The sequence below is a fragment of the Perna viridis genome, chromosome 5 (genome assembly GCF_037379345.1).
Source record: "Perna viridis isolate PV_CMFRI_1.1 ecotype Kerala chromosome 5, ASM3737934v1, whole genome shotgun sequence".
NCBI lineage: Eukaryota > Metazoa > Mollusca > Bivalvia > Mytilida > Mytilidae > Perna > Perna viridis.
This window is the reverse complement of record NC_142449.1, coordinates 18,372,770-18,397,675: the sequence shown is the minus strand read 5'-3', so window position 1 is coordinate 18,397,675 and position 24,906 is coordinate 18,372,770. Positions and strand designations below refer to the sequence as shown.

The 24,906-nt window shown below is 33.8% G+C and overlaps 1 protein-coding gene across 3 annotated transcripts in view; it reads right to left on the bottom strand.

The window, feature by feature from the left end:
* LOC148616367 (histone-lysine N-methyltransferase 2A-like) overlaps window positions 1–24,906 on the bottom strand; it is a 49,907-nt gene that overhangs the window by 8,603 nt on the left and 16,398 nt on the right. For 2 of the 3 annotated variants that reach the window (XM_088583321.1, XM_088583322.1), the window contains 20 exons: window positions 21,300–21,347; window positions 19,572–19,920; window positions 19,066–19,185; window positions 18,686–18,796; window positions 18,137–18,274; window positions 17,193–17,285; window positions 16,448–16,568; window positions 15,523–15,636; window positions 14,947–15,131; window positions 13,654–14,499; window positions 12,828–12,941; window positions 12,414–12,487; window positions 12,061–12,206; window positions 11,543–11,652; window positions 10,005–10,145; window positions 8,800–8,958; window positions 8,411–8,531; window positions 8,046–8,124; window positions 6,403–7,709; window positions 666–5,516 (listed from right to left, as the gene is read on the bottom strand). In XM_088583321.1, the coding sequence (XP_088439447.1) occupies window positions 666–5,516; window positions 6,403–7,709; window positions 8,046–8,124; window positions 8,411–8,531; window positions 8,800–8,958; window positions 10,005–10,145; window positions 11,543–11,652; window positions 12,061–12,206; window positions 12,414–12,487; window positions 12,828–12,941; window positions 13,654–14,499; window positions 14,947–15,131; window positions 15,523–15,636; window positions 16,448–16,568; window positions 17,193–17,285; window positions 18,137–18,274; window positions 18,686–18,796; window positions 19,066–19,185; window positions 19,572–19,920; window positions 21,300–21,347 (9,227 nt within the window). Of the gene's footprint in view, window positions 1–665; window positions 5,517–6,402; window positions 7,710–8,045; window positions 8,125–8,410; window positions 8,532–8,799; window positions 8,959–10,004; window positions 10,146–11,542; window positions 11,653–12,060; window positions 12,207–12,413; window positions 12,488–12,827; window positions 12,942–13,653; window positions 14,500–14,946; window positions 15,132–15,522; window positions 15,637–16,447; window positions 16,569–17,192; window positions 17,286–18,136; window positions 18,275–18,685; window positions 18,797–19,065; window positions 19,186–19,571; window positions 19,921–21,299; window positions 21,348–23,022; window positions 23,067–24,906 lie in introns of all 3 variants that reach the window. The other variant, XM_088583323.1, reaches the window with a different exon arrangement.

The window sequence follows — 24,906 nt, the reverse complement described above, 5'->3', positions numbered from 1 at the left end:
ACATGTATAATTACAAAAAATGTCAGAAAGTATGGAGATCAGCTCACTGATAAGTAATAAGTAAATAAGAGACAAAGTGTCTAAATCAGGTTGAAAAATATTGATTCTTGTGTACAGCAGCTACCATAACAATTAATGCCTTTTATTGCTAACAAAATACATGTGAATACAAAGTAGACATGTACATACATATCTATTCAACTTTACACCTTGAAAATTGTCACATTCAACTAAACCTCTTTTAAAAGGTCACTTTCAACATTTCCTAATGGTGACTGCTTATCTATTCAACTTTACACCTTGAAACTTGTCACATTCAACTAAACCTCTTTTAAAAGGTCACTTTCAACATTTCCTAATGGTGACTGCTTAGAAGAGGTTGCACTATACAAAGTTAAAATACATGCTGTTCGGTGAAATATCACTTGCCCAGTTAGAAATAATTTTCTGTTTCTTTTTTCACTTGTTATTGACTTTCCTTGTTAATTTTTTTCCAACATTTTCACCACCTGAATGATCATTATTCTTTTAATGATTTCCTAGGCTTTATGTAAACAAAATATCCATAAAAGCTATTAAACAACTACTATTTTAATGCTTTAATTTTGTTTCTGCATGTGAATAGAGAAATAAAGAATGTTTTGAGCTTTTAATAAAGATCTTACCTCCAGCATGTGGTTTGTGAATATTGTTCTTCCTTGGTGTTTTCTTCTTCTTCAATTTCTCCTTAAGTTTTCTCTTGGGGCACATGGAGTCTTCTATAATAGATTGTGTAGCACCATCAACTTTATTATGTCTTGGTGAGCCATCCTTAACCAGTTTCCTCATAACAACCTTTGAAAGCAGTCCCTGTACTGTACCATTCTTTTCTTGATATGTAGAGATCATAGGCTTTTTAGATGCACTTCCTGTCAGACTAATTGGGTTGATTGCTGGTCTCTTACGGTTAACAACCATAGGTTTAACTAAAGTCTTTTTTTGTATGGTTCCATCCGGCTTCTTAACATAAGAGGTTGTAACCTTTGGTTGAACTGATACAGTAGGGGGAGATAACTTCCTGATCAGTTCCTGTATATTTGGAGGAAGAACTGGTTTCCTACTGTAACTATGGAGGGAGCGGTTATTCTGCTGGTTGTGATTAATTAATGCAGAAATTAACTGCTCCTGTTTCCCAGGGGATAATGGATTTCCTGAAGTGATTGCTGAGACAAGCTGACTATCTAACATATCTGTAACAGTGGATGGAATCGACACACTGTTTGAACTAGGCTGGCTCAAAGATGATCTGGACACCTGCTGAATAGCTGGCACTTTTGGTGAAGTTGATGTAGCTGCATTGTTAGAAATAGGACTCGTACTGGTGGATGGAACACGGTGAGCTGACACAGTAACTGAGTATGTCCCACTCTGTATCTGACTACTCCCAAGTTTGTTCAGTAATGACTTGTGATCTTGTAGAACTGTTGGGTCTGTTGTCAATGCTACTGGTTTACCATCCACAAATATCCTTACTATAGTACTTGGCTTGGCACCTCCTGTTTTCTGATGTGGGACTACAGAAGACTGACCAGGGAATGATGATGATGATGGAGTTGGGTAAATAGCAGCATGTGGTATAGATGTTGAAGTATTACCAGGTGTAACCATTGTCTGCTTTGGAGAATTTCCAAGAGTTCTAGGTGATATAGCTGAAGGTGAATTTGCCTTCAGTCCAGCTTCCATCAGCTGTGTTAAAGGAATGAGTGAACTTGGAGAGCTCTTGGTCACTGAGGTTGAAGGTTTTTGTTCAATGAACTGAGAGTAAGGCACCAGCTTAGTCTGGGGAGTCTTGATAATGTGAGGTGTATTTGGTCCAGGCTTTAAAGTCTGTATATGCTCCATCACTGGAGAAATAATCTTCTGCGGAAGCAGCATATTCTGGTCAGGTACTGAGGGTCTTTGGGTATGAGAGTCTTGGCTACTGATCAGCTGTTTTATGACAGGGTTTTGAGCTCCAGCAGCCATTGTAGTTTCCTCTATCATCCTACTGATGTGTTCATTGATATCAAAAGTTCTCTGTGGAGATATAGGAAGTTTCTTTGAAGACTCAAAAGGAGATGAAGGAACTCTCTCTTGGTTTACAGAGGCAACAGATGATGTTGTGTGAGATCCTGTCAATGGAATACCTAACTGGTTGACATTACTTGAGGCTTCTCTACTAGATGTAGAAGGTAACTTTGGCAGATTGACATCAGTTGTTGATGACTGTGATTTACCTTGGTGTACAGGCAATGGCATCTGAAATTGACTTGCATCATTTGATGATACAGAGACAGGCTGTTGGTATACTATGGGAATCATGTTTGTAGGAGTAACAGCTGGTTGTAGAGTGAGCTGATCAACAGGGGATGGCAAGGTGAAATTCTGTACTGGAGAAACCACCTGAGCTGGTGGGTTATACTGAATAATGGCTGGTGTTGAGCGATTATGCAATTGTTGAATGTGCTGTATAGCTTGTGGAACTTGTTGAAGTTTCTGAAATGCAGTTAATGATGCAGCAGGTGATGCTGTTGTAGGTGGATTGTGTAGACCAATTAGTGATGGTGTCATTAATGGGGGAGGACCTTTACTGGGTAGTCTGGAACATTCTGCAACTGACTTTATTGCCATGTAGGGGTTTGCACTGCCTTGTGGCGAAGTCTTATTTATCACCTGGAATATATTTCTTTCCTCAGAGTGACCAGAAGAATTCCTAGATCTAGATGACTCATGTCCAGAGGAATTTCTAGTTCTACATGTTCCTGAATCAGAGTCTTTTCTTATATCATCTGAAAGTCTCCTGTTCATTTCAATTGCTGGAGAAGACCCATGAGAACTTCCACTTTCAGATGACCTTCTTGAGTGAGAATATTCTGTGCCTTCAACAGGTTTTGGAGCAAGTAATGGTCTTGTATCAACAGCTTCATTTTTAGGAGGAGTCTTTTCTTTCTGTGCCAAGAAATTTGATAAAGCTTTGACAGCTGGTGATGACTTAATTGATGGAATAGTATTGTCAATATCAAACTTGTTTGGTGTCCTTTCCCGTCTTCTCCAACCTCTTGACTTCGCAGGCTGCACAGGCGTGTCATCTTCATCATCTATGACATAGGGTTTACTTACAGTTCCTAATCCAGTATCTACTGAATTAATCCTAGGATCTTTCAGCTGGATAAAGGAACCACCTTCCACTTCCTTACAACTTGTTTCTTTATTAGTTCCAAGGGATGCATTTTTCATATAAATAATGTTGCTTTCTCCCTTAGCCTTTTCTTCTGATTCTTTACCATAGTCTTCATCTAAAATTTCCTGCTTAATTTCCTTGTCCATGTGATCACTTGTATTTTCATTCTTCTCATCTACAATATCAATACTGTTATGTTCAGTGACATCTCTCTTGATTTCTTCAGACTCAACTTGATCTTTCTCAGTTGTAGCCTTACTTTTAGGCTCACCATCGACTTCATCACTACCCTGATTGTTCTCTGTCACTTCAAGACTTTTTTCTGCTTCATCAGTGGACTCGTTTCCCAAATCACCATCAACAGAAACATCACTTATTCCCTTTTCTTGTTCATCTTCAGAACTCCCTCCACCTCCTCTTACATTTTCTATTTCATCCTCATTTTCTTCAGCATCACTACTTCCATCATTTCTATCCTTATTTTTTACCTTACTTTCTGAACTTGATGATGGGTATTTTCTTGGCCTTCCTCTCTTTCTCTTTATTTGTTCCTCCAAGTCTGCCAGTTTATCTTTAAGAAAGTCCTTAGATTGCTCCTTTGACTTATTGCTTTCCTTAGATGATGATGAAATGTCACTGGATTTTCTTTTCTCCCTCTTTGAAGCCACCATAATAGATACATCAGTTCTCCTTCTAAGAGCAGTTTTCAAATGTCTTCTTTTCATAAATGGCAAAGACCTTCTAGAGGAATGTGTACTACCTACACTGAGCTTCATATTATAGTTGACACTTGTTTTCTTGAACAGATACTGCCTAGCATATGGATTATCCGATACAGATTTCTGTTCATTGCCATGTTTTCTAGCAGATATAAACTCATCACTGGGAGTCCTCAGATTTTGTTTCCTAGGCTTCCCAATGACGGTCTTGCTACATGATTTTGGTGGCCTTCCTCTTCCTCTAGGCTTTGGGTCTGAATCAGACTCATCATTAGTTTCCTCAGGTTTTGGCTTTGAAGAATCGTCACTCTTCTTGTCTGAAGTTTTATGTAATGATGGCCTTCCTCTTTTTCTAGGTTCTGTCTCCTGCACAGGACTTGTGACTTTCCTTGAAGGCTCATCTGATTTAGGGTCATTGCTGTTGGATGAACTAAGAGGTTTAGCAGCAGTTTCAGTTGAGTGAGATGGATTTTTTGGTGGTCTTCCTCTACCTCTTTTCACAGGAGGTGATGTCAGATCACAGTCTTCACCAGACTTCTTACTACTGTACTCAGATGGAGCCAGTCTATCCAACATGACCTTAGGTGAAAGGTCACGACTTCTCAGTGGCTTCCCTGTTTTCTTAAATCCACATCTCCTTTCTTGTTCTTCAGCCTGGCTGACTACAGACTGCACAATTGTTGACTCCCTCATTGGATATTTCTTCCTCCCATTAGCCTCTTTGTCTTCCTCAGAAACCTCCTCCTCATCTGTTGTACTACTGACATCAAAATCACAACTATTGACATGTGTTTGGTAACTCTCTCTCGTCCTATAATGCCTCTTACATGTGGGGCATTTAAATGGCCCTTCCTCACCAGGTGAACTCCTTGCTAAACTTTCTGCTTTGATTTTTTCAGATAATTTAACATGAAGAGAAACTTCAGGCTGTTCCTCTTCATCACTAAACATAGACCTTCTACGTAAAGGATAGGACTTCCTCTGTTGTTTTGGTTTCACGTCTTCAGGTGGAGTACGTTCTAATCCTAAACCTTTCAATATTTCAGTTTTCTGATGATCATGGTCTTCAGTGCTATCTGAGGAAAACTGCATTGCCTCGAACAAATTTCGACCTTTGGTGTCCTCTCTAGATACTTTTTCAGCAGCATTGCTTAGATCAGGTTTTGGGGAAGGTGTCTTTTCAGGAGAATCCTCTTTGGGGACAAAATCACCAGTTTCTGGATTTAGAACATATTTCTCTGAATCTCTCAAGTTAAAGTTGCGAGGTGGACTGTACATTTTTTCACTCGTACTATTATTTCTACCATCAGTTTGTGACATCTGAGGCTTTTCTACATCTAAAACTCTTTTTGCAGAGTCAGGGGTTACTGAGGTGTCCAATTTGTGTTTCATAGGACTCTCCACTGTGAGGACAGGCATCATATCAACATCCTCATTCTCAGCTTCCTGTTCAGATGAAGATTTCTCAAGGACAGGGCAATCCTCTTTCTCTTTTGATTCCTCATCAGTTTCCATTTTATCATCATCTGTATCTGTCAAGTCAATACATTGGTTTGATGAGGAGGCGTCTTTACCAAAGGTTAGGTCTATTGCTGATACTGGAATAAATAAAATCAACATTTACTATGGAACTAGAAATTCAACCATTAATACATTGTAGTGCTGTGAAAGTACTATTGTTTAAGGGGTACCAATTTTCATAAATTTTGTGGGTAGGCCAAACCAAGAATTTTAATTCCCAACGAAAAGGCGATTTCCATTGATGTGTATACTGAAAACTTCCAAACCACAAATTCAAGAATCCAGGAACTTGTGTTCCTTTCCTATTCCACAAAAATTGGTATCCACTAATTAAAGTTTTTTTCACAATATTACAGTGAAACCGGTCTAAACAACCCTGAATAATCTGAAAACCTATCATAACCAGACACTTTTCAAAGTCCCTTTAAATAAATTTTATAGTCTTTCATCCAAACGTGTCTGGTTCAAAAAGTTTTAGCTGTATGTAAAGTTCTTTGTAATTAAGTTGATGAGGTTAAGATATACTAAGTGTACTTGTGTTTTTTTTTTTAAATTGATGTTAACATGAAAAATATAACTACTTTAGCATTTCACCTACAACAGGACGTCTACCATGTTCTCTGTCAAATATATCTATCTATTCAGACTTGATTTTCAAATCCAAAATAGACAAAATTACCCCCCCCCCCCTTTCCAATAGAATTGGTACGGTAAAATTCATTTTCAAATCTTAAAAGCGAAAGAAAATCAGGCCTCATCTTTAGTATTGATAACCTTGACCTACTGACTGGTCATAAAGGTCATTGTTGTCACCCAAGTTTCAATCTGTGCAAGTTTCATTTGAGTCTATCAAAGCTTATTTATGTGATATTAAGAGCACAAAGTATAAATGATAAAAAAAGAAGCTGATTCTACATAGCCCTAAGATTAGCAGAGAGCAGCTGGTAAGAAAAAAATAGCTACCTGTAGCAGTAGAGACTGGTTTCTGCTTGCATATAGTTGCTGAATCAATGATTTCTCTGCCCTCCTGAATTGCTGAACCTATCTTCTGAACAGATAATCCCTCCTTAGTCACAACAATCTCTGTCCCAGCACCAAGCCTGATTGGACTTGAAGTATGGGCAGTTTTTGGGTACATCACTGTACTATTTGTACTAATAGGTATTGTTGCATCTTCTGTTCCTATAGCTTTATCATTCAAAGGGTTAGCACTGTCTAATTTCTTGACAACTTCAATTCCATCAGAATTTCCAGTAAGATCCTTAGATATTGTTGGTTTTTCAACATCTTCAATGGATTGCTCAAGAGAAATTTCTGGAATCAGACCAGATTGATTATTTGTGTATTGTGCAATCATGGCATAATCTTCTTCAGACAACTCTCCATTCTCTGATATCACAATGATAGCATTTTCTTCACCTGATGAGGACAATTCTTCAATGATTGATTTCAAACTTTCATCCATGTCAAATGAACATTCATAAGACTCAGTATTCTGATAACTGGTGACAATACTCCCACACCCCTGGTTTTCATGAGTCTGAGGTAGAGCATTGGGTGATGAACACAGCTGAGGTGGCGACAGGACTTTTTCAACAGAGTTTGACCTTGACCTTGGTAAAGTAGGACAACTTGAAGGTCTTTCAGGGATGACCAGAGTTTTAGCACCAGGTAGGATTCGGTCTTCGCTTTTCTGTCTATTTTTTGCTGCAGCAGTGTTTAATCTACTAGCTATCTGAGCAAGTGGACTTTCATCAATCACAGGTAAGGGTGGAACAGCTGGTTTGTTTGATGGTTCAGAGACTTCACCTCGCTTTACCTTGTATTTCTCAGGATCTTTGTTCAGTAATCTTAGAGTAGTAGGAGACAGCATAGATAAATCTCTTGGCACTGGATCTGTTCTTGGCTTCTTTTTAGGAATGGGCCAAGATGAACTTAAAGAGTCATTACCATCAAAAGAACGACTCCTGGGTTTTTCACAACTTGAAAAAGCAGACAGAGTTCTAGAGGAATCTTCAGAATGAGTGGATATATCATCATCAGTGAGGTCAATAATGTTAGCCCTTTTCCTCTGAGGACAGAGGTTAATGCCTGGGATATCTAGCTCAGACAGAGGTACATAGTCAGGATGACTTTCATCATGTATAATGGTCATATCCTTAATAGTAGCTTTAGGAGACTTAGGTAAGTCAGGACGAACTTCCACAATTCTACATGTATACACACATCTTCTCCTAGCATCTTTAGTACTCCAGTAGACTCTTGTACAGCTGTAAAACGGAGTAAATATATAGAAAAAGAGATTAGTGTTAAAATCAAAGCGATATATCATGTTAAGATTTTAATATTACATGTATATATATTTTTGTAACAGATCATTAGATTATTTTTACTTAATCCAAGTAACTCCATGTAAGTAAGTTGTTTTTTTTTTAAATAGCTAGGATACATTTAATCCAACACCTGATTACTTGTGATTGGATACTTTAGAGTAAATATCTTTAATTTGGTACTTTTTATGCAAAACCTGTTTTTATCCTGCTAATCTGCAACCCTAAAGAGTGAAAAATACTTTGGATTAGAAAAGTTTTATGTGCATTATTTACCTGAACCCCACAGGTAGTATAAGGCCTTTACAGTCAGATAAAGCTGTGAGATGTCCCAGAGATTCAATGGTACAGGATCCTACAAGATAAACATTAGAAAGCTAAAACTGAATCAACGGAACAGCTAAGGCATAACCTCTATTAAACCTCATTCAATTCATGTAACAATTTTTAACATTATTAATGACTAGAAAGCTACTTGTATTCATTTGTCCATGTTCATAATTTTCTAATTTTGAGTCAAACTTAATAACCATAAAAGAAGAAAGAAAATACACATAATACTTGACATAGTGCTTTACTGTTTTCAAAAATATTTTCTGCACTTATATCTTCATCTTAAATATCAACAATGCATGCTTTACCTATAAGAATGTTGATTGCTGCTGCCAAGAGTCCTTTTGTCCAACTTTTCTTCGTAATTTTCAATCCTTTACCATCAACACATACTCTCCTTAATACTGCAAACTTGTCTTTACTGACCAACTGAAATGTAAATAAAATATCAAAAACACATTTAATGGATTTTAAACATTTACAATGTGTCATGTCTTTACTTATATGTATATGTTTTGGAAAAAAAAACATTGCTAGTATTCACTATATCTCATCTTTTCCATTTTACATTGGATCCTTCTTAGATCACATCCTTTGTCATCTTAATGTATCTTTAAACAAGATGTTTTTTTTTTTCATTTCTAGTGTCAGTTTATCCAATAGGATAACTGTTTTTTATCTGTATGTGTGTACTAACCATTCCATCAACTTTATCTTTGTGTTGAGAACAGAAGACTTTCTTATCTTCCTGGAATAGACCACCATCTAATCTAGCACACATGAAATGGTAGTTAGCTGGACAACCTCTGGTACAACATCCTACTGTGGCTCCTGTTCTCTGACAATTGTCACATTTCTGAAAGTATAGAGTTCCACACATTTAATTGTAAGTATTATAGAAATCATAACATTAACACATAGCTAGGTAAAACATATATTAAGTAACAGTACCTAAACAGCATTTTTTTTAGAATGGTGTCATAAAAACTTTAAGAACATAGAGATGGAAACCATCTCTATGGACCAAGCTATAGATTAAATGAAGGGAATCACGAAAATTTTGAAGGATCAAAATTTTATAGAAAATTTAAGACATACAGCAAACAAAGTAACAGCTCCACACAAATCTGTACTGCAAAATCATTAATTTGACCTCGAGTTAAAAGATCAAGGTCATTAAACATATTACGCAACACACTGTCTTGAGCTGATGTACCTGCATGCCAAATAACAAAAGCCTGAACCAAAAGATATCAAAATTACAACCCAGACATGGTTTGTTGCGGAGGGACTGAGTAACTGATTAACAGTGGTGGGGCCCAAATAATACCAGGTTTAAAGATTTTGACAGATTTTACCAGCAGTATTGACTCAATACTTTACATCAAGAAGACCTCAACTGACAATATCCTTTACTTAAGTAAAAAGACATTATGTTGTCAAGATAAATTCGTGGCAGATGAAAATTAAGTTTGTTCTTATTCATATTTAGCTACTAGTCTACAAATCCTTAAATTTCAATGACTTCCAATACAGTAAATTCGAAAGTAATTGCTACCTTTTAGTTATTGTTCTGACTGACTCACAATTGCAATAACTAAAACTTGCACTAAAGAGTTTTCATACTCAATGTGGAGATTTGTTTCTTAAATTTACACATTTATGACCAAAATTACAAAATCAAAATAATTTTGGAATTTATAGCATATATATTTCAACAAATATTCTCCCAATTTCTATTAGCCCCATTGATTTTACTAACATCTGTCATAGGGCTATTGGATTAAATAACAAAATGCTTAAAAATTCAAAGAAAACAGAGTTGTACAAGACAAAGCTTCTTCAATTCTAAGAAATACATCAACTGAAATGAATTTCCCTGACTAAACAATCAAAGCTTACCATCTTCTTCCCTCTTGAAATAGCTTCATGAACATTTTGGAGAGCACCATCTTTTCCCTCTTCATAAACTTCCGCAGACCACAAAGCACAGTTCACATGGACCCAATCATCCTGACCTGAGTACAAAAGTCTGCCTTCTCTCTGTTAACACAATATGACATCTTATATTTCTGGGCAACTTAATTATTCTATTACCTCATACTCTGCTACGTTACTTATTATTTAAAGACCTTAATACTTTGCTATATCATCTGCTTCTTTCACTTTCACACAAAAAAATGATGGTAGCTTGTACAAATGTACATGTATATATTACAAGTTCTACATATATGTACATAGAACAGGTTTGATAATCTATGTAGTGTTACCCCCAATCTACATTCCTAACTCAACCATGAAATCATTAAATTAAATCCAGTATTCAGAGGTCATGCTACTGGGTGATTCGCGCGAAATAGTCATTTTATAAAATTTGTTTAAGACAGGACATGCGATGAACATTCTTCACTCCAGCTTATGATAATTGATGCTTTATTGTTCATACTTCGCTTCAAAATGTGCATATTGTCTTGCAGTTCCTTGCCAATCTTGGGAGAAATTTATCTCAATTGATTATTTGGTAGGAAACATAAAACATTTAATTTGATGACCTTGTTTCAAACCTGAACAGTTAATTCTTCATTTCTTCAGTCTGAGACAAGTTTGTACCAAACACCACAAATTATCTGGACTTGTCAGTAATAAATTTTGAACATAGTATTGGTACTCTTAATCAACTTATATCAAAAGACTGGATACTTGATCAAGAAATCATAATGAATTTAGTGAGGCCAGGGAAAAAACTTAAATGCCTGAATTTTTGAACACTGCTGCTAAAAAAGGCTAATTCAATATGTCATACACAATGCATACATTGATTTTGCTGTAATAATACATGTTTGGCAAGGGATAGAGGTATATAAAATAAATCAAGTACATTTGTGTATATAGTCAATCATTCTGTCTGCAGGCTGATTTCATTTTGTCCAAAATATTTAGGTACTAATATATGTACATACATATACACAAGTATGTTGCTTAAAGAAAAAAACAGCATTTATCTCAAATAAAGAAAATAACCGTAATATGATTGATTATTGTGTGTATGTATGTAACATCATATTACACATACAACTTTAAAACTAAAAGTGAATAATTATATGTGTACAGGTTCACTTCTCCCTTATGTCTCTCTGAAAGAGAAGTCACTTCTCCCTGTTTTTCTCAAGTAGACCGAGCACTAATGGCAAATCTTCATCTAATTCTTAACAAAAGATTCTAAGACAATGTATGAAAAACAAGGGCTCCCTGAAGTACATAAAACCATGAATGAAGAAGAATGGATATTTATTAATATAATGATATTGGAATTTCTACATGAACTACCTCAATACATTGCTAACATTTAGCTAATTAAGTATCTTATTTGTAATTGACAAGGTTTTGAATTACAGCTATTTACTTATTAAGGATTCTTTGACAGGTTATCAATAACTTACATTAAGATCAGCATCTCCATAATGCCAGCAAAGAATACATCTCCTGGTATCTTGACCATCATCTGCCAGATCTGATGACAAAACTTTTTCTCCTTCCTCATCAGGATCCACTATAAGCAAAAAGGTAAAATATAAACTTATTTACAAATCATTTTCATTGTGTTTTCTGCGAGTCCATCACATCAAAGCATAAGATTCAAATCATGGACAAATAAAGAATATTTTATGTTTTAATCATATAAATGAAAATGGTCCTACACCATCAATGATTTTACTATTTTATTTTACATACTACTTAGTTCATCACCAATACACAAAAAACTGTTATTTTTGTTGTTCTTTAATAATACCTAGTTATGAAATTGTACAATGCATTACAGTTTAACTGAAATCTAACAGTAAAATTATGTTAAGGAAATTTAATGCCCTTATTGTAGGTACAATGTAAGTATAAAGATACTGATCATATATATGAAGTCATTTCATTTACGAGCAATGCAAGACATACAGCTTCTTACCTATAGGAAAGAGTTTCTTGATGGGAGTTTCCATCACTTTTTTGAATGGTGAAGGTTGTGGAGATAAAAGTTTAGATTCTCTCTCCAACCATTGGGCATATGTGTGATCATCAAAGGGTGGTAATACTGCTTGTGGCAACATATTTCTGAAAATAGTAGATATTTACTCAATGACAAGAAAAAGCAGAGTTTGAAACCAAGTTTGGAAATGAGTTCTACAAGTCACAATACCACTGGTATTAAAACCACATCTCAAATTGTTACTGCCTACCTGATTGACTTACATTGCCTTCAATATTCACTGTGAGTAGGTCTAAAAATGTATTTTTAAAAGCCAACTCAAGTAAACTTACTGTGGTAGAAATCTATTGTGTTCCCACATTCTACAGGCTTTCACATTGTACCAAGGAAAACACTTCTCCATTTGCTGCAAACAAAAAGTGTATAGTTACCATATAATAACATACATGCAGTTTGAATTTCTCTTTTAATATGAAATATATTTGTTGAAAACGAAGTGGAAAAGTTATATTTACAAGGCAAAATATGATTAAATGGTTTGTAACACGACTACCTGAAAGATACAACATACCTTCTAGGGACAGTGAAAAGTAAAGTGAAATGAATATGTCATGGCCCATGACCCATTTCATACTTCATGATACCTCCTACTAAATGACTGCCAATATTGACCAATTGATTGCCTCCAACAAATACTTTTTGTACCAACCAACCAGTTAAGTTCCTGTGGTTCTATTAAATCTTACCTTCACAAATATTGATCTCACAGAATTGATGGCTTTCTTTCTTACTACACTTTGATCTTGAATATATGTCAAAGCTGTCTCTATAATAAATGCTATATCTTCACTGAATTCCTCCTACAAGAAAATAAAGGGTTTCAATACTTCCAATTCCATATACCTTGATGGCATAATATCAATAATTCTTTTAGAAATATAGCAATGAGAAAGTATGGAGCTGGTTAGGTTTGTCCTATTTTAAAGTATAACAAGTTTCTGTCCCATATTATCATAAACTAAAAATAAGCTTCTGTTTCACATCACAGTAATTGGGATTAAAGTTATGAACATTTCTTACTTGGAGACACTTTCTCCTATAATGTTTTTGTTTCAGAACTGAGTTAGAACTACTTATGTTTCTTACTATTATTGTTTATATTTACTTCTGTGATTTTCCTATTGTATTTGTGAAGGGGGCTGGAAAAAGGAGCCAGAAAATTGTAACTTCGGGAAATAAACTACTAAAAGAGGGTAAAGATTTTTATACAATATTTTAAGAATAATTTCTAATCAATATCCTTGATGAGGACTTCTACAATTTCAATTCTATTGAAGTATATGAAGTGACCTCTAGATGAAAATTTGATACATCAGAGTGGCGAGAAGATTTTGTACAGTTTACAACTCTCCATTTTAATACTATATAAATCTTGAAATGATGTTTAAAATCAAAATTGGGAACTTTACTCATGAAATTTGGGAAATTTGGAGCATTTTTCTTTCAGGGAAAGGGACCCCAAGTTATGACCCAAAACAAGAGTTGGAAAATTAAAGAACACAGCAGTCTTACCACAGTTGTATAGCCTCCTGCAATTATCTTCTGCCTCACAGATAACAGATCTTCAGGGTAATCTCTCGTAGGTTCAGGTTTAGGAGTGGATTCACTGAATCGTACAACAGCTCCTTTCTTTTCAGGAGTTTTATGAATAACATCAATTTGATTTTCACTTGATGCATTACTTGAGTTACTATCAGCATTGAGGCACAAGGAATTGTCCTCCACATGGTTAATTTGAGCAGTCTGAGACAAGTCACTTTGAGTTATAAACAGATTTTCAGTAGGTACACAAGGAGACATAACAGTTATATTATTTTCACAAGTTACATTACTAGATTGTAAAGCTTCTTTGGATTCAGTTTTTGATTCTATATTTATTGCACTGAATTGATTTGGTGACACCTGAGAAGCTGCTCTTTTCTCTACTATACCCTCTAAATTCTTAATAAATAATTCAACATTAGGAGAAGTCTTTAACAAATAAGATTTATTCCCATCAGGTTCATCTGAACGTTTAGATGGGCTTGAGTCTTTATCACAGACACTAACAACCTTAGAATCACAGTCTACTGATAAATTATCACCCTTCCTTTCATCTGTTTCCATAGCAACTGGTTCAAGTTTAGCGTCTGAAGGATGTTCACAAGTTCTTGATTTATCCATAATTTCTTCATCGCTAGTTTTTGATTTTTCTATCACATTATCATCACAATATTCTACAATTTTATCACAAGAAATAATTGCATCCTTTTTCATAGTTCCTTCAATTCCCTTGGCAACAGAATTTGAACTTGAGTTTTGAACCTTACAAGAAGAATCATTACTACTATCATCAACAATTATGTGAGCATCTTCTTCCTGAAATAATAAATGATCTGTCAGACTACTATCAATAATAACACACCAAGAGAAAAAACAAAAATTCCATACATATACATGCATCTCTAACAAAAGAGTTAAATAAACTAAGAATAAGCAGTTTCATTCCTCTACTAATATTTTTATCAAATTTCCCTACTTCATAAAGAATAATAGAGTGATACTGATATCAATACAAATCTAGATAGGCTACTGAGTGATTTAAATAGCTCTCTGGGTAGAAATCTGTCCTACATTCTATCAATGTGTCTTACTTTATTACAACAGAACAATGTATGATCTTTTGGTCAGTCTTTCAAAAGTTTGAATAGCTGTCAATTATGAAGTCATAAAACTTCTTGTTTTCTGTTTTTTTGTTTGTTTTTTTTTGGTTTAAGTTTCTGTAGCCTCAGTCTAAATCTATATACATCGACTTAGTGTACCTACCTTCTTCTTAACTTCAAGAAACTGAGAACATTTGGCATGGTATATGGAGTAGAATATCGACTTGATTCCAGCTATAAAGTCATCTCTGAGCACCAGTTCCCAATGACGAACTTTACTTCCAGCACACATCTTGCAGATGTAGTGAACATCTTCGGGTAAACACGATACACGTTCATACATCTCATCTATAAATAGATACAACGACAACTACTGTTACTTAAGTGAATTATATTTCTATTGAAAAATGAGAATGGCTGAGTTTTTGTAGAGTATTTTGTGAGCATGTCTATTTTTGTAGAGTACTTTGTGAGTACGAATAAGTTATCGTAGATGTTTGTGAGTATAGATGTGTTTTTGTAAACTTCACATGTTTACTTTCATACAAGGTATAGTGGCTGGGATTTCACAGAAAAAATTCAGTCCAGAATAATTTTTGAACCTAAGCCTAAATATATATGGAAGTGGCTAACTTAAGAAAAGATATTTCATCATGTATAATGTACAGGATTAATGCTGCTAATTGAATTCTCCTATAATTTTTTCATTGTTTGCTTACTTGATTAGTAGTGTACAAACCTGATAGGCCTTCACAGCTAGCATGTACCCAACTTTCACACCTGGCACACTGGACCATCTTACAGTCCCAATCATCATCTGAGTAACATTTGTGACATATAGGGCAAAAGTTACCTACAACAAATCATGGTTGATAATTAAAAACAATAACAATACTATCAGATACTGCAAAACAATTTAATGGTATTAACATTGTAGTTTTGATTACTGCCCAAGCAGAATGGAACAAACTAAATCCACTTCTGCAGTCAAAACACGACATTGACTTCTGTTTTAAAGATCATTTTTAGTACATATATTTGCAATATTTCAACACATAATCTATGAAACGTTTCATTTAAATGTAAATCATAGAATATGAAGAAAAAAATCAACTCAGAGAGTCATGATGCCTTCTACATATGATATCAAGTTCAGAGAGACAATTATGTTTCCAAATACTACAAGATCATGTGAAAGGTCCTCCAGAGATGAATTTTCAAAATGAATGAATAAAAACCAATTTTATTATATAGATAGCAGTGTTTTATCAAATGTTCCCAGTGAAATAAATTTCAATAATTCACACTGTGAAATAAATTTGGTAATTTCACTCTTGGACTTTCTCCCGCTAAAATGTCACAACTTTGAAATCAATCCGCCCTTCACAAAATTTGAAATTTATGTTGAAAATGGGAACAAATAATTCAGGAAATCTATATAATAAATAGGATAATCAATGGTTATCATGAAAAACCAAAATATGATCACTCATGCCAAGAATGTAGTACGATTTAACTCGTGCGCAGAACAAGTTCTGCACACTCGTTAAATCTAGGCGTTCTTCTGCACTTGTGATCATGTTTTGGTTATTCACTCCTTCCAATTAATTAACCTAGTATTATTATATGTTCAGAAAACATGTTTAATTTCTATTTGTAATTACCTTTGTCCATTAGAAGACCACAAACATGGCACAGTTGGAAGTCATACATCCATGTGGCATTACTTGTAGTACCTGGTGTTGTTGCCCCACAACTTTTACACTTCACACATTTCGTACAAATCTGTAATCAGAATACCAATTGCATTAGAGCATAAGCTTTACTAATATTTAAACAGTTTTTATGAAATAACCAAGATTAAGCCAATTTGTCTTTTCTATAAACCATGAAACTACTGCTTACCACGCTATTTTGTATAACCTGTTCAAAAATTTGAAACATTTCCTAAATATTGTGTACAAGATAACATTTATTTTTTTGCCATCATACTTAAATTTTCAGTTTTTTTTTAATTGTAAGCACAAATTATTCAAATTGTCCTATATTACTCAATAATACCATTATTTATGTCTTGTCATCATAATTATTCATCAAGGTATACTCATTCAGAATGAATTATTAATCTTGTGTTAATGAGGTAGACTTAAGGTAAGGGACACAACTCTTAACAAATTTTTGAAATGTTTGTATTCAGCATTTACATCAATCTCATGTTACCATCAAAATAACTTAGACTGATTTCAGTCTGTTTCAAATGAAAGGTTGATAGGCTTTGGTGAAATTGAATACAATACAAATATTTCACTTATTTCCCTTATCCTTGTGTACCTCTTTAAATCTTAAAAAAAAGACTTTACTGTATAAACATCATCACTTATTGGCTACAAGAACTGATCACATACTTACCCATATATTTTTGTTTTTAGATGGTTTTGTTGGATAATTTGGTCCAAGGCATTCAGGGTGATAGGTGTTCTGACATTTATCACATTTTAGAAGCTGAAAAAAAATACCCCTTAAAGAATTATGCTAGTTTAAAAAAAAAAAAAAAACATGAATCAGTGATTTTGTTACGCAGACGAATTTCAGCTATTTCCCCTAGAGTCTTTTCCCAAAGAGAGAAAAATTCCAAATTGTAAAGCGTAGTTTATTCAAAATCAGGTAAATAAGCTGGTAAAATGTTCCTCAATATGTCAATTCTATGTCCTGATACATTGCTTATGTCAATTCAGAAAGTAGAAAAGGAGGAAGTAAATGTCCAATTGTACATGCCTGATCGGTGTTGGTTCATAAATCAGGATCGGCACTTGACACATTTCTTCATGTTTCTCTCCCCTCTTCAAATTTCCTCTTTGTTTACCATGGAAATGTCGCATAACTCGAAATCTTATACATAAAAAACTTACAAAAAAAGATGCCAAAGGCGTCCAAGAGATTGGCACCTTGTTCAAAAAGATGGTTAGCATGACTAGTGAAAGCGCTACTAGGGAAGCTACTGATTTTTGAAACGTCAAGTGATGATATAGAATTAGAAAACGATGTTAAATAAAATCATTAAACAACTTGTCACTAGCTGTATAAGAGTTAAAACAAAACTAGTTTGGTTTCAATATTCATTTAAAATATTTTCCCAATATAAAAGGGTTGGGGCTGCTTTGAAAAAAGGGAACAAAATCACTGGATGCATGAAAATAATGTTTCCTATGGTGGTAACATATATAGCCAAATTGCTAGTTGTTATTTCTTTGTAATAAAATAACAAAAACTGAAGATATGGAGACAGCAAAAAAATCTATCTTATATTAAACACATAAGATTAATAGATTAAAACAAAAGTATTGTTGACCTACATTTTTCTGTTGACCACAAACAGTACAAAACTGACATTTCCTGCACACCCAATTTTCTAGATTGTCTGATGATGGCTTCTCATAATCTTCAAGGCAGAACTCATGGAATGGCTCACAACAAACATTACAGTAGAACAGCTAGAGAGATAAATAAATAATATTACAAACAGATTGTTTTCATAACTACCAAAAAAATAAATTAAAATAAATAAACAGAAGCTGTGGTTCCTAATGCAAGACAGGTTTTCAGAAGGAATGATTTACTTCAGTTTTTCAGATGGAATGAGATTTTTAGATTCCAACAAAAATCAAATTACTAGAGATACCATATCTTGAAATGTTCAAGGACTAAGAAGAAGAAAGGAAACATTCCATTGACACTAACAAAAATTCAAACACTGCCCAATTTATACCAGCATCATACCAAATTTGAAATAAATCCATCAATTGGAGTCGATATAACTGTGACTAAATTTGGAAGGACAAACAATCTGATTCCAACACACCATCCAATTACTGAGTGGGTTATAAATATACATCTATTTTTACCTCATGTTTTCCAGCACTACCGCAGAGGAAACAAACTGTGCGACAACACAGAGGATTAGCTACCGTCAAAGCCACTCCAAACTGCCATGCAGACCATTCACTGTACTTTTCCTGTAAACAGATAAATATTGCTTAACACCTAGTCACCAAACATTGGTTCTTTCCAATTGGAGTCTGCTTTTATTTACTTGATCATGGCAATTTTTCAATGAAGGAAAACTGAAACTTTTTTACATGTACTTTTGTTCACTCTACCTAGTTAGGTGTACCTGACTGTAAAACATGAGATGTATCCTTGTCCAAAGAAAAATTATCCAGAAGAATTTTGTCAAGTCATCCTCTGTAGATTCATGTACATGTAGTAAGTTATTTTCCCCTACCTTAAAATCTGCCTTCAATCTGTGCTTCTCTTGGTCCTCTTGTTTTATCTTTGACCATCTATAAGAGGAACTTCTAAACCGTCGAGACATAGTTTGCTCAGTTGGTCTTAATGGAGGCATCTAAAAGGAAATAGAAATTACCTTTCATAACTTCACAGAACATGTCACAACTACTGTTATTTATAATTTAAATATCACAGAAACTGTTGCAAAAACTTAAGCACATGAAAAATATATATATTTGCCTAAGTCTCACATTGGAGAGGGCGGAGGAGTGGGGGTGGGGGTGTTACAATTTTTTCAAAAAGACTTCTTAAACAGGGATTATTTTCCAATCCAACTTGTTTTTATTATGCAATAATATTTTAGTTTGGATACATGTATGTGCAGACCTGATTCTACGAGGTCAACAAACAAATCGGAAGTAAATATACAAAAGTCACAATAGTCAAGTCCAGATTTAATAAAAAGCAAGAGTATCAAGACAAGCATTCGTCGATCCATACCTTAGTGACAATTCTACCAGAACCCTGACCTCTAGAAGCTCTCGAGATATTTGTCAGTTGATGTGGAGCTCCTTGTGATGAAGAAGACCTCTCATTGAACTGAAGCTGTCTACTGATTTCTGCTGGAGTTCTACCAAATCCCTCTCGCCCAAACTCCAACTGCTGACTAGATCTAGCACTACTCTTCTGACTGAATCTACCAAGTACATTTAAACAGGATTTTCCAGAGTTACTGTTATTGTTCATTTCACTACCATAGTCTGAAGAACATCCTGCATCAGAGCTGTCTTTAAGTGGTATGGTTGCTGTGCCAGCTTTAAAATACTGAGGGTTTGTACATGTCTTCTTCCTGTTAACAAATTCACTTAAATCATAACACTGAACAAATTCTATCCTCTTTATTAAAAAATTGATGCAACTACCCACGGGTGGATTCAGAATTAAAAAAAAATAACTAGAGGCTCTAAAGAACCTAAATTGCTTACCTGGTTCAATAGGGAACATTCTATTTTTTTTTGGATAAAATTCTAATCACTTATACCTCATATCAATTATCATTAAATTCTGTCCAGTAGTTTCTGAGGAGAAATTTTTTTAAAAAGTAATAGCATAAAAAATAAAAAAAAGTCAAAGAATGGCAGGTACTCCAACATGGCTACACAGATTTACATGAAAGATTGAAAATCAAGTTTGGTTTTAATAGGTAGTGTCAGAAGAAAAGATTTTATAAAGAAATAACATTGAATATAACAAAAAATGTTGAAAATGAACAATAACTCCAACACAGCTTAACAGATTTACACAAAAATTTAAAGACTGATAGATTTCATCCTGCTAAACACTTTTACCCCATGTCAGAATTAGGCTAATTCATATCAAGTTTGTTTCTAATTGATCTGGTAGTGTCAGAGAAGATTTTTACAGAAATAAAATAAAAAATAGTGTAAAAATGTTGAATAGCAATAACTCAAACATGGCTTAATAGATTTACACAAAAAAATTACCACAGATAGATCTCATTATGCTAGACATGTTTGCCCACATCAGATTTTTGCTAAACCTAATAATTTTGGAGATATATGCAAAAAACTTCTGTCTGACCTCTATGTTCTATTTATAGTAACAACAACTATGTTTTTCCACAGATCAAAAATCCCCACATAATTTCTATGCAGAATACCCCAAATAACATTCATTCCAAGTTTGGTTCTAAAAGGTGCAGTAATTTCAGAGGAAAAGAATTTTGAAAAATTGTTAAGGATGTCAGACAACCAATAACATATGATGGCAATAGCTCACATGGCTAAAAAAGATTTTTCAAATTCTGAAAATCAAGTAAGAAAAATGGGTCAAGGCTATCATTTGCTCATACTTGCCCTAATTTTGTTTAATATTAACAAAGCTTTCTAACAAAAGAGATACTTCAAGCCTCTTTAAATTAAAAAGAATTATGACTACTTCTTAATCTGGTTATCAACCTTACCCCTTTAAATCATAACCTTGTATCAGGTTTCACATAATAACTATGGGTAACCTTTTTTTTTTTTTTTTTTTTTTTTAAATCTTACACAAATTTTGAACTTGTCACTTATTTCTCATTCTTAATTCAACTTATTTCATTGAAAACACACACACACACACATAACACTGGTCAAGAAACATGACAATAAAACTTAACATAAACATTTGTTTGTCTTTGTGGAAAAATACTGAATCAGATATACATACATGCATGCTTGCTTCATAACACCTCTTCCACCAAACTTAGGTTTGTCTCTGAAAAAACAAACATACATAAAATATATTAAAACCAACTGAAAGGGTATGATTTGAAATGTTAGTTGAACAAAAAAAAAAAATACCACCTAATGACTTAATTTGGAATGAATTACAAGTTACTTGTTATTCTTAGATATCTGCATTTCTATGTATTCGATATAAATGTTTAGAGTACCGTGTTCTACCCATAATTTTTAAATAGCACAGTGCTTACTGGCATAGCACAGCTCTTATGGCCTTCCTCCAAAATTATAGCACAGTGCCCATAGTGCATTCTAACTAAAATTAATTACTGTTAGCACAGTGCTAAGGCACTGCAAAGTACAGAACTATAATGGCCTGGGGAGAACAATGGAGTACAAAGAGCTAAGAATGTATTTTGATGTTGTTCAACCAAATAAGCTCAATCATATAACACATAGAACAGAAGATGAACAGAAGAGCAAATTGTCATGTTTAACACTGAACACCAGATAATATCAACCTTGTTTGACAAATCAGCCAATCATTCGAAATCACCTTATTTCATTTTTCTGATATTTTGTGTCTGCCTTGGACTCCTGCATACTTCAGTAATACTGTTTTATGTTACTTCCACTAAATATTAACTAGAGGCTCTAAAGAGCCTGAATTGCTCACCTGGGTTGATAAGCAATATCTTTTTGTAAAAGCGGACATGTGTTTTCTTAGTAAAAGTTCCTAATAATGATATCTAAGACACTATCATGACAACTTTCATTGAATTCAGACCAGTAATAAAATTAAAAAAAAACAACAAAAAAGCATAGAAAAGAGCATTAACACTTTTGGTTTCACAAATTTTCCAATCAGTCTAGTAGTTTCAGAGGAGATTTTTTTAAAATACAGCATCAAAAGTTGCAAAAAAATACGAAAAAAGGACAATAGCTCCCATATCAGTCATCAGATATTCGCAAAAGATGCAGTTTTAACAATTACAGTCAAGCCTTTTTAAGTTGAAAGGACCACCCAAAAATATTTGGGTTATTCAAGGTCAAGTAAAACACAGATATAAATTGGTCAGCTATTGTTTCTGCTTTTTAAATTATGTGTTTTGCTTATACGTTCTTTACTTTATCACGGTACTTTCTGATGTTTTGCATATCATATTGACAGATAATTTTTTTGTGTTGTGTGTCAACAAGAAATCTGTGAGAGATGGCTCACTAGTGATACATGAACAATGTATCCCCATTGTCAATCATAATATCAGGAACATAAACAAAATCCTCATTAAACAGGAAGTTGATGTCTAATTTTTCTGAAAATAGATTCCACCACTAAAAGAATGTGTTCTAATTCCAAGCCACTGTAATGAGTAGTTACTGAGAAAAGTGTGAAGAAAATTTCAACTTGCAAAAATAAAATGTAAAAAATAAACAAATCTTCTGTAAATAGGAAGTTGTTGTCGAATTTTACGAAAAAGAATCCCACCATATAGCATACCTACAAGAAGAATGTGTTAAAATATCAAGCCACTGTGACGAATAGTTGCTGAGAAAAATGGGACTAAAATTTTAATTCTCAAAATAAGTCAAAAAATACCCCCATTCTTCGGAGTGGGGTATAATTATGTTATATATGCTAAGCCACATTAAATGTTTTAGAGAAAACTCGTTTATTTTTCTTTATCAAAAATGTTATTGGTACATACATTTTGAAGAACTCAAAATTTGGAACATCGTCTGACCATGTGCACTATAATACAACAATAAAATTTCACATTCACTAGTGAAACAAATGTAGTCGTTTAAATACTTAAATTACTTTTGTCAGTTGGGCATATTTTTTAATGATTGTATATCATTTCAACAAATAAAATTTATGGTGTTTTTTTTTTAATACCATCGAAATATCCAATTCTGGAGTGTTCGATTTATCTAAGTCGTTTCTATTTACTACAAAAACCATTTTGTATTAATTAAGTCATACAGTTGTCGATTGAGTAATTACATAAATCACACTAAAAGTTAGTAATAACGCAATCTGTTTTTCCACTTGTTAGTTCACTTAAAGATATCAGTGTTAATTAACCTTTAAAACCTATTGCGACCTAGAGTTAAAATTGAATTGGACTAACAGAATTTTTTCTGGGAATGTCAAATTAGTATAAGTTATCCAAGATAACATGGCATGCATTTCCAATATATAATTTCCTATACATACCCTACTTTTGATGAACAATTTGTTGTATACATTTATTTGGAGGAGCATCATTTGTGAATCCAAAACATGAACAAGTTTCTATGGTTGTATTAATAAAAGTTTTTTTAAATGTAAATAAGTCCCTCGGCATGTGTTTCTAGAAAAGCAGAGGACGCTTACCCTACCGGTGCACCTGGTCCATGCTCCCAGTTTTTAGTGGTCCAAGTTGCTCATTTACTTTTGTTACTTTGTATGTATGATTTTAGTTACTTTATGTTCTTTGTTGTGTATGTCTGTTTTCCATGTCTGGTCTTTGTCCCTGGATTACATTCTTTTGATTACCACTATAACCTTGGTTCCCTTGATTACTCTTTCAAAGGTTCAGATTTTTTTTTTCAGGACACTTGGTCCTGTTATGATCTACTATTTTCAGGACTGAACCAAGTTTTACCGTCCATTTTGAACTGAATCAAAAATGACTAATATCAGAAATTTTCTGGACTTCTGGTCTAGTGTTCTGGATTTTTTTACCAGTCCTGTCACATTTTCATCGGTGATATCCGACTACCTTTCGGAAAGACTGGTACATTGAGAGTGTTCAAGGATTCCATTTGCCTATCCTTTTGGACAGGTGCAAGTTCAATGTTGGAAAGTTGTTTTATTCAAGTTTTAAATTCCCTTTGGCAAGTAGAAAATTCTACTTCAAAAAGACCTTAATTGTGAGAAAGTTAATCTTCATTTACATTTATCTATTTTTTTTTAATCCTACAACACTGACATTGCATGCTTCAAGCCAAAAGCAGGGCCTGCTTATTTCCAGTTAAAAAAAAACAAAAAAAAAAAAAAAAAGAAATAAATAAAAATGAATTTAAACGAACAGTTTCATGTAATTGCAATTAGGACTTCGTAATTAGTGAAAAATGGAAAATTATTCCATTTTGGTATGTGATTAAGAACCATAACTCAAAAATATAAATTCAAAAATTTATCCTAAAAAAATCAACAGATAGCACACTCAAATAAACATTAACTATTCAAGGAACTTCCAGAAAATTACTACAACCAAGTTACAGTTCTCGAGTGAAAATAGGAAATTCCCTCTCTTAATCCATAAAGTACTGTCATGCTGCAAGTCTCAATATCATGAAATCTGAATTTGTTTAAATTCAAACTAAACAGAGAAAGAAATAAAAATGCCATATTTTCACGAAAATAGTTCCATTAACGCATAATGGAGTTCTAGTCCAAAGATGGGAAACCCTCCTATTTTCAATGAATTAAGTTCAAAGAGAAAAAAATGATATCTAACTTCAAACCCTGTTTTATCCATGTCAGTTCATACTAACACATGATTGTTCATTTTTTTAATATTACTATACCTATAAGTTTGAAT